Below are 14,367 nucleotides of genomic sequence, written 5' to 3'. Positions count from 1 at the left end.
CTTAGACCTCACCTGAGCCTCACAAAGGTGTTGGGAGGTAGGTAGTTCAGGAGATACCACGTCTACTTCACCGATGAAGAAACAGCTAAGCTAAGGGCCAGCGGCAGACCTGGCGTCTGGGCCTCGCTAGATTTCTTCCAGTCCCAGGGCTCCCCTCCTGCTTTGGGTCTTATAATCTAAATCACTTCTTTCCCTTGCTGAGAGTCAGTTTCCTCTTATGTAAAATGAATCGCTAAAGTGTCTGTCCCCTCTAAATTCTGTGATCCGAGTTTGAGCTCTGCCATAGCCTTTTTTTGTGTTGTCCCCTCCCGGGCCTAGTTTCCTCAGAAGTAAAACTCGATCTCTACGGACCCTCGCAGCTCTTATTGTAAAGACGAAGCGGTGTGGTACCATAGAAAGCGTTTCTAATGTCAGAGGACCTGGGTTCAAATGTGACTTCTGTTGCTTACTACCGGTGTGATTTTAGGTAAGTCATTTTCTGGGCCTCACTTTTATGATCTGTAAAATGGGGGGGGGTCCCTAGCTGACCTATAAGGTCGAGTCTGAATCTGTAACACTCCGACCCTTCCAGCCCCAGGCGACATATATATGCACGGGGAGCGAGCCTTATGAAACCACCAGTGTAGCCCCCGAGAAAAGTTTGGTGGGGGAGTTCCTTGGAGCTGGCGGGCTGGAAGGAAGGCGGGCGCAGCCGCCACCCCCACTCCCCGCAGCAGTTGCGCGCTGCGTCCAGCAGTCGGTCCGTCCGACTGTCAGTCTGTGTGGTCAGTTGCCGCAGGTTCGCGCAGCTCCTCCCCCGCACCTGGGCGCTCTCCCCAGTAACAGGTGATAGGGCGGCCGCCTGGCCGGGCTGCCTGCCGGCTCCCCCGCGGGGCGGTCCTGGGCCGGCCCCCTCCCCCTGCCCGCCCCCTCCCCGCCCCTCGAGCTGGGGGCTGGCTGGCTGGCGCGGCCGGGCGGACACTCCTGGGCCCCCACCTCCCTGTGGGGCTCCGATCCCTTCCTCCTCCCGCCCTCCCCTCCTCCTCCTCCCACTTCTCTTTCTCCTGCTGCTGCTGGTGCAGCTCCTCCTCCCCGGCCGCAGCCTCCCTCCAGGCCCGTGGTGCGGGTCCCCGGGGCGCTGGGCCGGCCGGCCGCCCTCGCCGTGCGCAGAGCTAGGGGCGGCCAAAGCCAGGGCTGGGGGTGCCGGACACGCTGAAGATGGAGGAGCCGCAGCGCTCCCGCTCGCACACGGTCACCACCACCACCAGCTCCTTCACCGAAAACTTCTCCACCAGCAGCAGCAGCTTCGCTTACGACAAGGAGTTCCTGCGCACCCTGCCCGGAATCCTCATCGTGGCCGAGATCGTGAGTGTGGGAGGGTTGCTGGAGTGGGCTCGGGGGAGAGGGGAGCCCTGGCCTGAAACCCCAGCCCCCGAGGGCTGGAGAAAAGGCGGTGTGTGTATGTGTACGTGTGTGTGTGTGCGTGCGTGTGTGCGTGCCTGTGTGTGTGTGTGTGTGTGTGTGTGTGTGTGTGTGAGCGTGCGCGGCTCAGGGCCGGGGGAAGGGCTTTCCGGGACCCCACTTAAATTCTCTCTATCCACCTCCTCCCTGAAAGAGGAGTGACTTAAGGAGGTGTAAAGGGGAGAACTGAGCTCGAGCTCACCTCTTCAGCTTTGGCGCCCGTTCAGGGTGGGCTAAGATCAGGGAAGAGCCCTGGAGATTTGGGTTCAGAGAACTTGGCTTAGCACCTGTGTGACTTTCCAAGTCTCTGGGGCCCCCTTTCCTCTTTGTGGAGGTGGGATTGAACCAGCCAAGATAATACATGTAAAACGCTTTGTAGATCTTAACTCACTAGGTACATAAATGTTACCTATCAGACATACTGTAAGCTCAGTGGCCCCCAGCAGCTCCTGGGGTGGGGGGTGGGGGAGGGAGGAGGGAAGGAGACAGAGGCTCGCAGATCCTTGGAGTCTAGAAGTTATCGCTCAATTCGTGAATCTGGCTGTTGGGTTCCTCCTTTGCCCAGGATACTGACAAGTACCAACCTTGGACAAGAATTCACCCGGGCAGGAAAGACGCCGGGATCTCTGGGGAGGATGCAGTGATTTGGGGCTAATAAAAGGGCTTGATTTGTTGCCTCGCGATTAGTATGCCATGGTTCAGAATCGTGGAAGTGTCACAGAGGATGAGAGAAAGTCCCGTTTGCTTGGCCATGTGGGTTCATGGAAATAGCAGCAAGTCTGGAGTGAATGGGCTTTGGCTTCTGCCCCAGCACTGCTGCTTTGGAGACCTTGGGGAAATCACCTAGTCTCTGGGCCTCAGTTTCCTCATCTGAAAAGATTTGAGGATTGTCCTAGATGATTTCCAACAGTTCTTCCAGATGGCCACCCACGATTTCGACTTGAGTTTTGCTTTTCTTACTTAACCGGCCTTATAGTGTTGAGAGTTGAGGGTCTGGGAATTCAGGTTGTTTTTTGTTTGTTTGTTTTTCAGGCAGGTGTTAAAAGTATAGTCTGGTGGTCAAAACTTCTTAGGTGCCTACTTAGTGTGGAGGACTGTGAGGGAATGCAGATGCCAAATTAATAGAAGAACTCCTTCAGTACTTTCAGGGAGGGGCAGAAAAATAAACAGCAGCAAAACCGCAGTGACTTAATTCATACATAGTAATGTCAACAAGTGTGAATGGCCCACAGTGTATGTACTGTATAGTATGTGAAAGTGGTCAGAGCTGGGGAAGGTTAATCAGGAATGACTTTCTGGAGGAGGTTTCTTGTTTCATTATAAGGGTAAGTTAGAAAGATAAGAAAATGTAGAGCTTCCTCTTGGCAATTTTCTTGTATGTAGTGAGGTTATTAGTAAGTACGGGATAAGTGAATGTCTGGGTAGACGCCCTTAGCCTCTATTCTACTTTGTAGATAATGAGGGTTATTGACATTAAAAATAAAACTTTCTCTCCCAATTCTCTTATAGACTCACACTGCTTATTTCCTCTGCTGGAATAGAAGGTCCTCTAGTCAGTCAACAAGCCTCTACTAGGTACTATGAGGATAGGGTCTTCCGTGTCTTTGTCTCTTCCTCAGTGCCCAGTCTGACTTTTAACATGGCACTTTTCGTGTCTATAAACTGGCAAGGGGACTAACTGCCGTGCCAGCCTCCTGGGGTTGTTCAATTCAACAAACCTGCTCAACGTTCAACAAATGTTATGTGCCATCTGTATACCAAGCAATGACTGTGTTTGGCGCTGGGGATATAAAGGCAGACTTGAAGTGGTCCCAGCCGTTAGGGGATTTATACTCTGTTGGAGAGATACAGCTTGTGCACAGGAAAGTGAGTAATAAAAGGAGTAATAAAGTGCTTTGAAGAGTGTAGCTGGTGGCCCTAGGGCTGGGCTTCTCTTGGGGTGGGAGGCTGAAAAGGGAGGGCTCCTCATAGGCATAGACGGCAATGCTATTAGGGTCTGGCTTCGCATGAGTGTGTGACCACTCCCCTCACTCACACAGATAACAGTTCTTCTCCAACTTGGGGAGGCTTGCCAGAGGCAGAAAAACTTAGCCCCTGTAGTCCCTGGTCAGGAGCTTCTCCTTAGCCCTGGGAGGACAGACATTGGCGGTCACCGTGCCGTCATTGGGCACATACTAGCAACTTTGCCAATGTGATAGAACCTACAAGAGCTTACACTTCGTTGTTGTAAACCGTGAGAAACTGTGGTCATCATCTCCCTGTGGTGCCAGATATACATTGGATAGGACCTTGCAGATGACTCAGTCCAATCTTCTCACTTTACAGAACAGGAAACTGAGACCTAGGGGGTGATGAGACTTAGGATCCTAGATCTAGAACTACAAGGGGAAAGGGGAATGGAATGAACATTTATATAGCACCTACTGCATTCCAGGCACTAAACACTTTACAAATATTATCTCATTTGATCTCTACAACCGTGTGAGGTAGCTGCTATTATTATCCCCATTTTATAGTTGAGGAAAACTGAGGCAGACAGAGGTTAAGTGACTTACCCAAGGTCATTCAGCTAGTAAGCTTCTGAACACAAATTTGAACTCAGGTCTTCCTGACTCCAGGGAAGGGATTTTAAGAGGCTAATCCCCTCGTTTTAAAGAGGAGAAAACTGATGCTGAGTAAAGTAATGAGATGATCATAGTTCTGGAGCCCAAGAGGCTTGATAGGACTTGAGAAAGCAGAGTGACCTGGAGTAAGGAAGATCTGGGTTCAAATTTCACTCCTGATACTTTACTAGCTGTGTGACCCTGGCCAAATCACTTAGCTTCTCTGAGACTCCATTTCCTTATCTTATTATTTAGTGTCCCCTCATGGGGATGCTGACCGCTCAGAATGCCCACCACTGAAGGTTGTTTTGAGGCCCAAACAAGATGATGTGAGTAAAGTGTTTTGTGGGCCTTAAAGTGTGATCTAAATGTCAATTGTTGTGGCTAATTGGAAAAACTGCTTATGACTCTGGCCAGCAAGAGGCCCACCCGACCTATTCCCTGGGCTGGTGTGGGAGGGCATGGAATGGCCTCTGTGGTCCTGTGATTCTGGAAGGAGATGCCCGCAGCCTCTGTATACACAATGCCGTCTCAGGCTTCCCTGTTGCATGTCACTGGCCTAGAAATGGCCCTGCGTCCCTTGTTCCTGTGTTCTCTTTGGCTTCCTTGGTGGAGCCTGAATCTGCCACTTAGTAGGTGCGTGACCCTGGGCAAGACAGCCCAGCTTTCTGAACTCTGTAAAATGAAGGTTTTGGACTAGGCGACCTCCAGGTTCCTTCCAACTCGAAATCTGGCCCTCAGTTTCTTATTCTGTAAAATGAAGGGGGTGGACTCCATGGTACCACACTTAAGAAATAGAGCCATTAGGCTATAATAAGAGTTCTGGCAGCTGCAGAATAACTTAGTTTAAAAATATAATGTTATTGACATCTTACTGCATTTTTACTAATTTTTGTTAAATAATTCTCAATGACGTTTAATCTGGTTCTGTTTGACATCTCTGGGCTGGATGGCCTCTAGAGCTATGATCCTGAGTCTTATCACTTCTCTGGACCTTGGTTTCTTCCTCTAATGGACTAAGCCATTTGTTGTTGTTATTTACTGATGTCCAACTCTTCAGGACCCCATTTAGGGTTTTCTCAGCAGAGATACTGGAGTGGTTTGCCATTTCCTTCTTCAGCTCGTTTGACAGAAGAGGAAACTGAGGTAGACAGGGTTAAGTGATTTGCTCAGGGTCACTCAGCTAGTAAGTATCTGAGGCCAGATTTGACCTTGAGTCTTCCTGACTCCAGACCCAGCGCTCTATACACTGCACCACCCAGCTACCCTATTGGACTTGGTCCATACAGCTCTAAATCTGTGACCCTTTGTTGAGGTCCCCCTTCTGTGGTCAGGGCTGCCTTTGCTCTTTATTTACCTGTGATTTCACCTATATGTAGATGTCGGTGGGGAGGTCACAAGATTGATTTGCCCTGGGTTCTCCTTGGTCACAAGCCCTGAATCCCTCGGGGCAGGTCCTGCCCATGTCAGCATTTTCTTAGTGGATCCCAGGGATTACAAATGAGGGATTAGGTTGGCTCCTGGAGTGCAGGGCTCCTCCGTCTAATGCTGCTCACGTTCCACCTACTCTGTGTTGAAAGGAAGCATGGCCTTTGTAGCTATGGTGGGTCTTTGAAGGAGTGAGGGCAAAGTATACTAATGATAACTTCGAGGCTAGGAGAACTTTCTTTACAATAACCCCATGAGATAAATGGTTCCAGTAGTGTTCCCATTTCACAGCTAAGGAAACCACCTCAAATGGTACCACCTCAGAAACTGATGTTTTTATTAGTGGAAATGGCATTAAAGATGATGTATTTACCATTTGTTTTGCCCTTGTTCCCAAAGGACCCGAGTTCCTTTCCATCTGATTTGCGGCTCACACCTTCTGTGGAATGGGAAGAAGAACAGGGATTGCATTTTTTTTTGGCCTTTCTTTGTATCCCCAGTACTTAGCTCAATGCCTGGCGCATAGTTTGCCAACTAACTGACTGACTGATGGGCACCCATCTTGCCCTCAGTTATTGAGCAGACCACATTGTCACAATCACACAGTTGACTCGACAAGATCCAGTTGTATTTGTCAACATGTCACGGTGAACAACGTGCCTCCCTTGGGGTCAAGAAGCCTTGAATTCAAATCCTACCTCAGACCTAAGTTGCCCTGAATAGGCAAGTAAACTTTCTTAGCTGAAGTCTCCTCATCAGTAAAATGGGGATATTAAATAGCACTTACCTGGCAGGGCTGTTGTGAGGATTAAATGAGATAATCTACGTAAAACACTTTGAAAAATTTAAAACTCTGTACAAATGTCTCTTGGGATGCGTTGCTTGTAGATTACAAAAAAAAAAAGAGTAGTTGAGTATGAAACAGGTATGGCATTAACATTTGGTTTGCGTCTCTGGTGGGACTTCTGGGTTCTTTTTAAGATATAATGTTAAGGATGCCTGTTATTAAGGTCACCATGGTGGCTTGGCTTCTCCAGTTGCAGCATCTTCCTCTGAGAGATTTCTCCTTCTTTTCCCTTACCTCTTGGATTTGGATTTAAGTGAAGCAGAGTTTTGTGCAGGAGTCAAGACATCACCCCATGATGTCATTGGTCCTCTTCAAAAACAAAGGCTAAACAACAACAACCCTGACCCCTCCTAGTCTGTCTCCATCAGGGTTTGTTTTTTTCTGGCTCAGAGTGCTTTCCGTTATTCCTTTCTAGAAGGAAATGATTTTGGAACCCCAGAGCCACACTAACAAAATATACAATGTTGGTGCTCACAATGCCAGCGAGCCTGATAGAAAAGTCTTCTGGAGCCACACTCCACAAACTCGCTACTGACAGCTAGCACTGTGGAATTTTAAAACAACACATCGGTCACTTCCCAACAAACAACCTCTTTGCAATAATACCTTCCTATTAAAAACAGTTAAGCAAGGGCACAGGAGATACGACTGACAGTACGAGATAACTTACAGATTCATAGTTTACCATTTGCTAATAGAAAGGAAGGATGTATGCTCTATTTTTTGTTTTTTAATTTGTATTGATATCTTTTGTTTTTACATCACACTTGTTGCCAACTACATTCTTCCTTTCTCCCCTATCTGGAAAGCTAGCTCTTTTAATAAAGAATAAAAAAGAAAGAGGGAAAAAAGCACTATGGTGAAACTAACCAGCACATTAGCTGAATCTGACAGTCTTCTACCTCTGCAAAAAAGAGTGAATGGCGTTTTCTCATTTCTTTGGGGACAAATTATGTTAAGATATTAATACCATTGAGTATTTGATACAAAGATTCCTCCCTGCCCCTCAATCCATGACTTTTTTCTTATTCTATATGCATTGATTTTGTTCATGCAAAAACTTGAATTACATATTATAGCATCTATTTTGACTTCTATAACCTCTGATCTCATGTGTGCTTATTAAACATTTTTCCTCTATCTAGTGTCTTAAAAGATATAAATCCCCATTCTCTTCTATTTTGGGGGGGAAGGGCTTACTTTTTGTATTTAATGAATGAGTAATTGAATGAATGAAAAAGCATTTATTTAGTGCTTTCTCTGTGTCAGGCGTGAGGTGTGTGTGGTAGGTCTAGGTCAGGATAGAGACGGCAAATTCTCACCGATCAGAAATCCAGGGTGAGAGCTGGAGTACGAGTTTGGGGGATGTTTGCTCACTTATTTGAAATTTATTGTGTTATACAATAAAAGGAGCCAGCCTAAATCTCTGTTTTGACCAGCTGCTTTCCAGTTTTCCTGGAAGTTCTTTTTCTTTGTCTCCACCAAATTCTTTCCTGAGTGTGGTGTAGCCACAAACACTGCTTTGATGAGCTGAGCTGGCTTCTTGATGGGCAAGGTCAGCAGATTTCTCAGCTGTTGCTCTGACTCCTTGATAGATTCACCTGCTGTGGTTACCAGCAGATTCATCTGTGGACTCCAATTGCCACATCTTTGGTGACTTCTTTGATCTTTTCCAAGTTCAAAGATCATGTATAACATGATGAATATGAGGGCACCTATTATCAGAAAAGAATAAACACAAGGGACAAAAGAAATAGAGGTGTCATGTATTCATGGCCACATGGCGTCAAGTCGGAAAAGAAAGAGAGGGCTGATGACCCTCTCCCACCCAGAGGTCCACATCAATTCTTCTTCCTTCCAATCCAGGGAAGAGAGGGAGAGATTGTCTTCTCCTCCTTTTATAGGCACACGCAGGTCTGATTCAGCCTCCAAGTAAGCCTCCAATTAAAACACTTCATCACCATGCAGTAAAAGGACAGGAACCGGAGTGTACGTTTACCTGCTCTGAGATAGAAGGAAGGGCTCCTCCATGCTACACTCTGGAAGCCTCCACAAAGGTCAGCACCAGGCGTGGTATATTACACCTGGTCTCAGGAGCCTCCTTGGCCATACTCTCCAAGACACTTCCAAACTGTCAGTGGGTGAACTGTCCATTTAGTTCTAGGTTCTTTGTTCCCCATACCTTCATCTATCTGTGTTTTCTTCTTATATGTTGTTTCCTGGAGTTGTTACATTCATAAACCCCACTTTGTTCAGCCATTCTCCACCTGCTGAACATTAAGTTTCTTCTGATTTGCCACTATAACAACGAATGATTTCTGAGTCTTTTTGCATAGCTATGGTCTTTTTTCCCTTTTTATTGCATCCTAGCAGTTGGCTCTCTGGGACAACGGGCTGGCCAGTTTCATAATTTACTGCACTGTGGCCAGATTAAGGTATAGAAGGATTGCACCAATTCACAATTCTAACTAGCGTAGTTCTAGTTACGATTCTGGTAGGATAGACTCTCTTTCCCTATTGGTTCTGCCAGCAATGACCTGTTTTTTTTAAAAGGAGCATCTCAGTTTGACAGGTAAATACATTCAAAGGAAGTTTCTCCCACCAGAGTTAAAGTATTTCCCCCATTTTACAAGCTTGTTATCGTAGAGGAAGTGGGACAGTTCTGGATAGTCTAGAGCTATATAGGACGCAGCCTCTTCATTTTACAGATGAGGACACTGAGGCCAAGGGGGGGGTCACGTGACTTTCAGGATCCTAGATCTAGAATTGGGAGAGACCTTAAAAGCCACCTTGCTCAACCTCCTCATTTTATGGATGGGATAACTGAGGACTGGGGTTCAAATACTCCCATTTTATAGATGGCTCATTGTAGGGGCTTAATAAATGTTTGTCACATTCCCTCTCTGGGCCTCAGTTTCTTCATTTATAAAATAAGGGGGTTGAACTAGATGGTTTCTTTGGTTTCCTCTAGTCTAAATTTATGGCCCTGTGACTTATAAACAAGGGAGAAAGGTAGTACTGTGGTTGGAGCATCTGGTCTGGAGTCAGGAAGACTCATCCTTCTGAGTTCAAGTCTGGCCTCAGACACCTACTGGCTGTGTGACCCTGGACAAGTCACTTAACCCTGTTTGCCTCAGTTTCCTCATTTGTAAAATGGCAAACCACTCCAGTATCTTTACTAAGAAAACCCCAAATGGAGTCACGAAAAGTCAGACATGACTGAACAACAATGAAATTTTTTTTGCTAATAGTTAATATTTTATTAACAGTATTAATATCTCAAGGCCAAATTTTAAAAGAAAAATAGTAATAATAATTATAGTTTTTACTTTTCATCTCCAAATCCAAACACATATTGTCCAGGATGAAGATAAAAGAAGTGGAATGGATTCCAAAAATAGACCTTGGTTCTCAGTACAGGCTATCTGAAGACTTTCACTGAAGAAACCAAAAATTAAGTCAATTTGAAATAACCTTCCAGAAGGTCGGGCTATTTTACCATGAGCATGGTGCGGTGGCAATAATTTTGGGTTTAAAGTCAGAGAAACAAGATTCAAATTCTAGCTACGGCACTTATATGGTCTTATCTTCAGTAAACCACTTCCCCTTCTGACCCACAGTTTACTTATTTGTAAAATGAAAAGGTTGAATCAGATGACCTCTGATGGCCCTTCTAGCTGTAAATATATCATACTCTACTATTATGAAGACAAGAAGTACTAGGATGTACTTTTGTTTAAAGGAGCAGTTTTCCAAACTTTGGCTTCCATAGTTTCCAGAATAATGATGGCTCGTGTTTACGTAGCACTTTCAGACTTACAAAGCCCTCCTCCCCCCTCGGACATTTGCCAGAGAGATCTCCTTAGAGAAAGCTGGCACTCTCATGATATAACAATTGTATCTCTATTTCCTACCAGATTATAGAATTCATTTCCAAAATGATAATCCCACTAGAAGGTAAGTTCTTTGAGGTCAGGAACTCTTTTGTGTTTAACCCCTGAGTCCTCTCTTCCGTCCATCTTTCAAATTGTAATCACAAGCAGCTGCTGTACTCCACAGCTGTTCCTAGACTTCAGCTTCCCATCACTGCGCCATATTGGATATTGGATATTGGCAGACCAGAGATAACTAGGCACCACATTCACAGGCAGGCAATGTTTTTGTTTTTTGGCTAGGCAATGGGGTTAAGTGACTTGCCCAGGGTCACACAGCTAGTAAGTGTTATGTGTCTGAGGCCGGATTTGAACTCAGGTCCTTCTGAATCCAGGCCTGGTGCTTTATCCACTGCACCACCTAGCTGCCCCACAGGCAGGCAATCTTGAGACAGGATTTTAAACAAATCTGAACTCAGATCTTCCGGGTGTTGAGACTATCTCTTTCCAAAATGATAATGATAATAATAATAATAATAGCTAATATTTATATGGAACTTTAAGGTTTGCAAAGTACTTTACATTTATATCTCATTTGATAAAGGGGGAAGTAACAACTCGGTGGGTACTGGTGGTCAGGTCTTCACTATTGACTGTAGAAAGGGATGTTAAGTTGATTGTAGAGTGTAACGCACTAGCCCCATCTGACTAGAAGACCCCAGTGCCCCTGCATTGGTAATACCTTTCCCAAAGAGTTTCATGGCTGACCATTAACACAGTAATTGCCCTGGCTCTTCAGATGGGTACTCTGCCTGAGAGGAGGACACAGGGGTTTGTAGCCTTAGGTATTGAGATCTGGGAGGGATCTTTGGGTCCACCTCGTCTAAACCTCTTCATTTTATGAAGAAGAAACTGAGATCCAGAGAGCTTGGGTCACTTGCCCAAGGTCATAGGGTTCTAGTTTTAGAGAGAGGAGGGATCTCGGAGCCACATTTCTTAGAGGACAACATTGAAACTCTGAAAGAAAAGATCATAGACCCAAGGAAGGTCTCCCTGAACTAAAATTCTTCTTCCAAGTCATTCTGACTTCCTGGCAGAATCCCTGCTGTGGCCTCAGACCCCTCAGGGCTCCAGCTGCTGCATTTACATTTCTTATCTCTTAGTTGCCCAGTGATGAGATCTCTCTCTCTCTCTCTCTCTCTCTCTCTCTCTTCTCTCTCTCACACACACACACACACATACATACTTTCTCATACACACATACATACACATATACTCTCTCTTCTCTATCTCACACACACACACACACACACACACTGTCTCACAAATACTCTCTCATACACACACTTTCTTTTTCTCTCTTACATGCACATACATATACACAATACCCTCTCTCACACGCATATACACACACTCTCTTCTCTCATACTTCTCTCTTTCTTATACATGTGCATACACATACTTTGTCACATACACATACTCCTTCACATATACATATATACACACACATTCTCTTCTCTCTCACACACAATACACACTCCTCTTATCTTTCTCTCACACACATATACACACACATTCTCTATTCTTTTACACACACACACATACTCTTTCTCACATACATACTTCCTTTTCTCTCTAATACACAAATACACACACTGTCTTCTCTTTCACACACATACTCTCTCACACATACACACTTTCTCCTCCCTCTCTCTTTCTCTCTCTCGTACACACGCACACACACATACACTCTCTCTCTTTTTCTCACTCTCCTCCCTCCCTCCGTGCTCTCTCTCTTTCTCTCTCTCTCTCTCTCTCTCTGTATACCTCTTCCTCTCCTTCTCTCTTTCCCTCTCTCTCCCCACTGGCTCTTCCTACATGTCCCTGCCCCCTCTCTCACCCAAGAGCTGCTGCCTGCCTGGGTAAACTTGTTCGGTAAGGAAGACTCCTGGACTCTTTCCATGAATTCAGGTAGCACCTCATTTGCATAAATGTGTACCGTTTGCATTCTCTTTTAGGAAAAGCCCAAACCCAAAGAGTGTGTTCTGTTCTCTCCCAGTACAACACAACACCCTGAGCAGGGAGTGTCGGCCTTTGGTGATGGGGATTGGTTGATGGGGGGTAAGACCTGCAGGGTGTTCTGGGTGTGGGTTCTCAGTTCTGCAGGTCTAGAACCTCAATGCTAAGCTTTGACGAAACTTCCTGGTCTTAGGATCATAGCATTAGAGCTGGGAGGGCAGGGGGCCTGGAGCTCATCTAGTCCACAATCTCATTTTACAGAAGAAACTTAGGCACAGACATAATAAGTAGCTTGTCCAAGGTAACAGTTCCACAGGGGATAATGGCAGAGCTAGCATTTGGGGGTCCTTTGACTCCAGATCCAGCATTTTTTCTAGCATGGATCACACCTTAGGACAATTGACTCCTTGCCTGACCCAAAGAACTTCATGTTAAGAGGTGTCAGAAGAAATTCTAATCCTGGATCTGTAGAGAGGGGATAACCATATGGGCTCTGCTGACCTCACAGGCTTGATACAAGGGCCATTGACAAGCAACATGGATGTTGAGGTGGCTGGACAATAGCTAAGTGCCAGTCAAACCTACAATGGCCTTATCATGGCGGCTGGAAAACCAATAAAATGACACAGGGTAATGAGTTTGAGATTCGGAGTCAGAAGACCTAGCTTTAAATCCCCTCCTGGCCTTAGTGCTCATGTGACCTTGGGCCCAGCCCCTTCCTCATTTTGGGCCAAACTTCCTCAGCTGGAAAATGAGGAAGTTGCCAAGCTAACCTACAGTTCTGTCCAATGCCTCTCAAGCTATGACCCGGTGATTAAAACAGCTAAATTATATTAGCGGCACATGAATGTCTGTGGTCTGCCAGTCCCACCCCAGGACACTTTCCTATTTGGGAAAATCAAAGGGAGGTGAGAACAACATTGGAATGTATGCAGTCAGAGCAAGGAAGATGCTAATTAAGGGATAAGCCTGTGAAGGAACAGCCCCAGTCTAGGAATGGGCAGCCAGTCCTTGCCCGGTGGTCTTTTTCTCCATTCCCTCGTAAGCACATGCTCCATTGATGGGACGATAGCTTTTCTTGTCCATCCCTGCCTCTCCCTCTGTCCATAGTCTTTCCCTAATCTCCAGATCTCAGGCCAATCACAGTAAAAAACAAAGGAATCTGCTATCTGAGGAGATCTAGGGAGGGTAATTTTTGGGAAAGAAAAGCTGGGAATTTTGCTGCAGGGAGGTTCAGTTTTGAGTGGTTGGCCTCTTCTTTCCTAGGGCCCTTTCTTTACTAAGTCTGCCCAGGTCACCTGTGGGGTTCCTATCCTCTGGTTTGGGTCCCCTTCCCTCTGGGCAAGGTAGAAGACCCACTGTCTATTTCTCTCCAAACTCCTCAGTCCCAGCATCCCATAGAGCCGTTCAGGATCTTGTGACTTCCTCAAACAACATCAGAAGTGCACTGGTTGTTTCAGAATCAATGCTTAATAAATGTTTGCCAGTTGGAATTGAATTTCAACATGCCTTGGCCTCTGATTATATGCAGCCAAGGAGGGTGTGCCTTTGCCTCCCACAGAGCCTGTCATTGTCTCAAGCTCCCAGTCCCAAACAGGGATAATTACCCTGAATCCTGATAGAATGAGCTTTGAGCCCAACTCAGATGCTCAAATGGACCCATGATGCCCTCTATGTGAATGTGCTGTCCAGTGATGCAGGTGACTTCTTGGGCAGCTTTCCTCTCTATCCTCACATCAGCTCCCTGCACCATGGTGGAGGCCTGCCTCAGTTTCCCCTGTTGTCACAAGGACACCAGCAGATCTCTTGGTCTGCCCACTTTCTGTCAGCCTTGCCACATGACCAGCCCATCTCCTTTTTCTTTCCTACATTTCTCTGATAGCATCCTTTGCTCCAAATCTCCATGAAGTTCCTCATAGTCAGATGTTACAGCAGAAGCTGTCCCACCGTGTATCCCTCCATGGCTCATGACTGTGGTCACCATCTTCAGTTCTTCTGACTGTTGTATTCCACGTCTTAAAGCAACACTTGCCTCTGCTTTAAGTGACCTTGGGCAGGTTGCTTAAACTGGGCCTCAGTTTCCCTATCTTTCAAAAAAGAGGGTGGGACTAGATGGGCTCTAGAACATTCCAGAAATGTCCACGGAACAGCTAGTGTG

The 14,367-nt window shown here is 46.1% G+C and overlaps 1 protein-coding gene across 2 annotated transcripts in view; it reads left to right on the top strand.

Moving 5' to 3' along the window:
* The first annotated feature begins 977 nt into the window (after positions 1 to 977).
* Positions 978 to 14,367, top strand: part of CMTM8 (CKLF like MARVEL transmembrane domain containing 8) — a 62,187-nt gene continuing 48,797 nt past the window's right edge. Inside the window, exon 1 of one of the 2 annotated variants that reach the window (XM_078151242.1) lies at positions 978 to 1,344. In XM_078151242.1, the coding sequence (XP_078007368.1) occupies positions 1,198 to 1,344 (147 nt within the window). In that variant the 5' untranslated portion in view covers positions 978 to 1,197. The remainder of the gene's footprint in view (positions 1,345 to 14,367) is intronic. The other variant, XM_020993384.2, reaches the window with a different exon arrangement.

This window comes from Phascolarctos cinereus, unplaced genomic scaffold (genome assembly GCF_003287225.1).
Source record: "Phascolarctos cinereus isolate Bilbo 61053 unplaced genomic scaffold, phaCin_HiC Scaffold_1;HRSCAF=81, whole genome shotgun sequence".
Classification (NCBI taxonomy): Eukaryota; Metazoa; Chordata; class Mammalia; order Diprotodontia; family Phascolarctidae; genus Phascolarctos; species Phascolarctos cinereus.
Note: the sequence above shows the minus strand (reverse complement) of the source record. Positions and strands in the feature narration are given on the sequence as shown.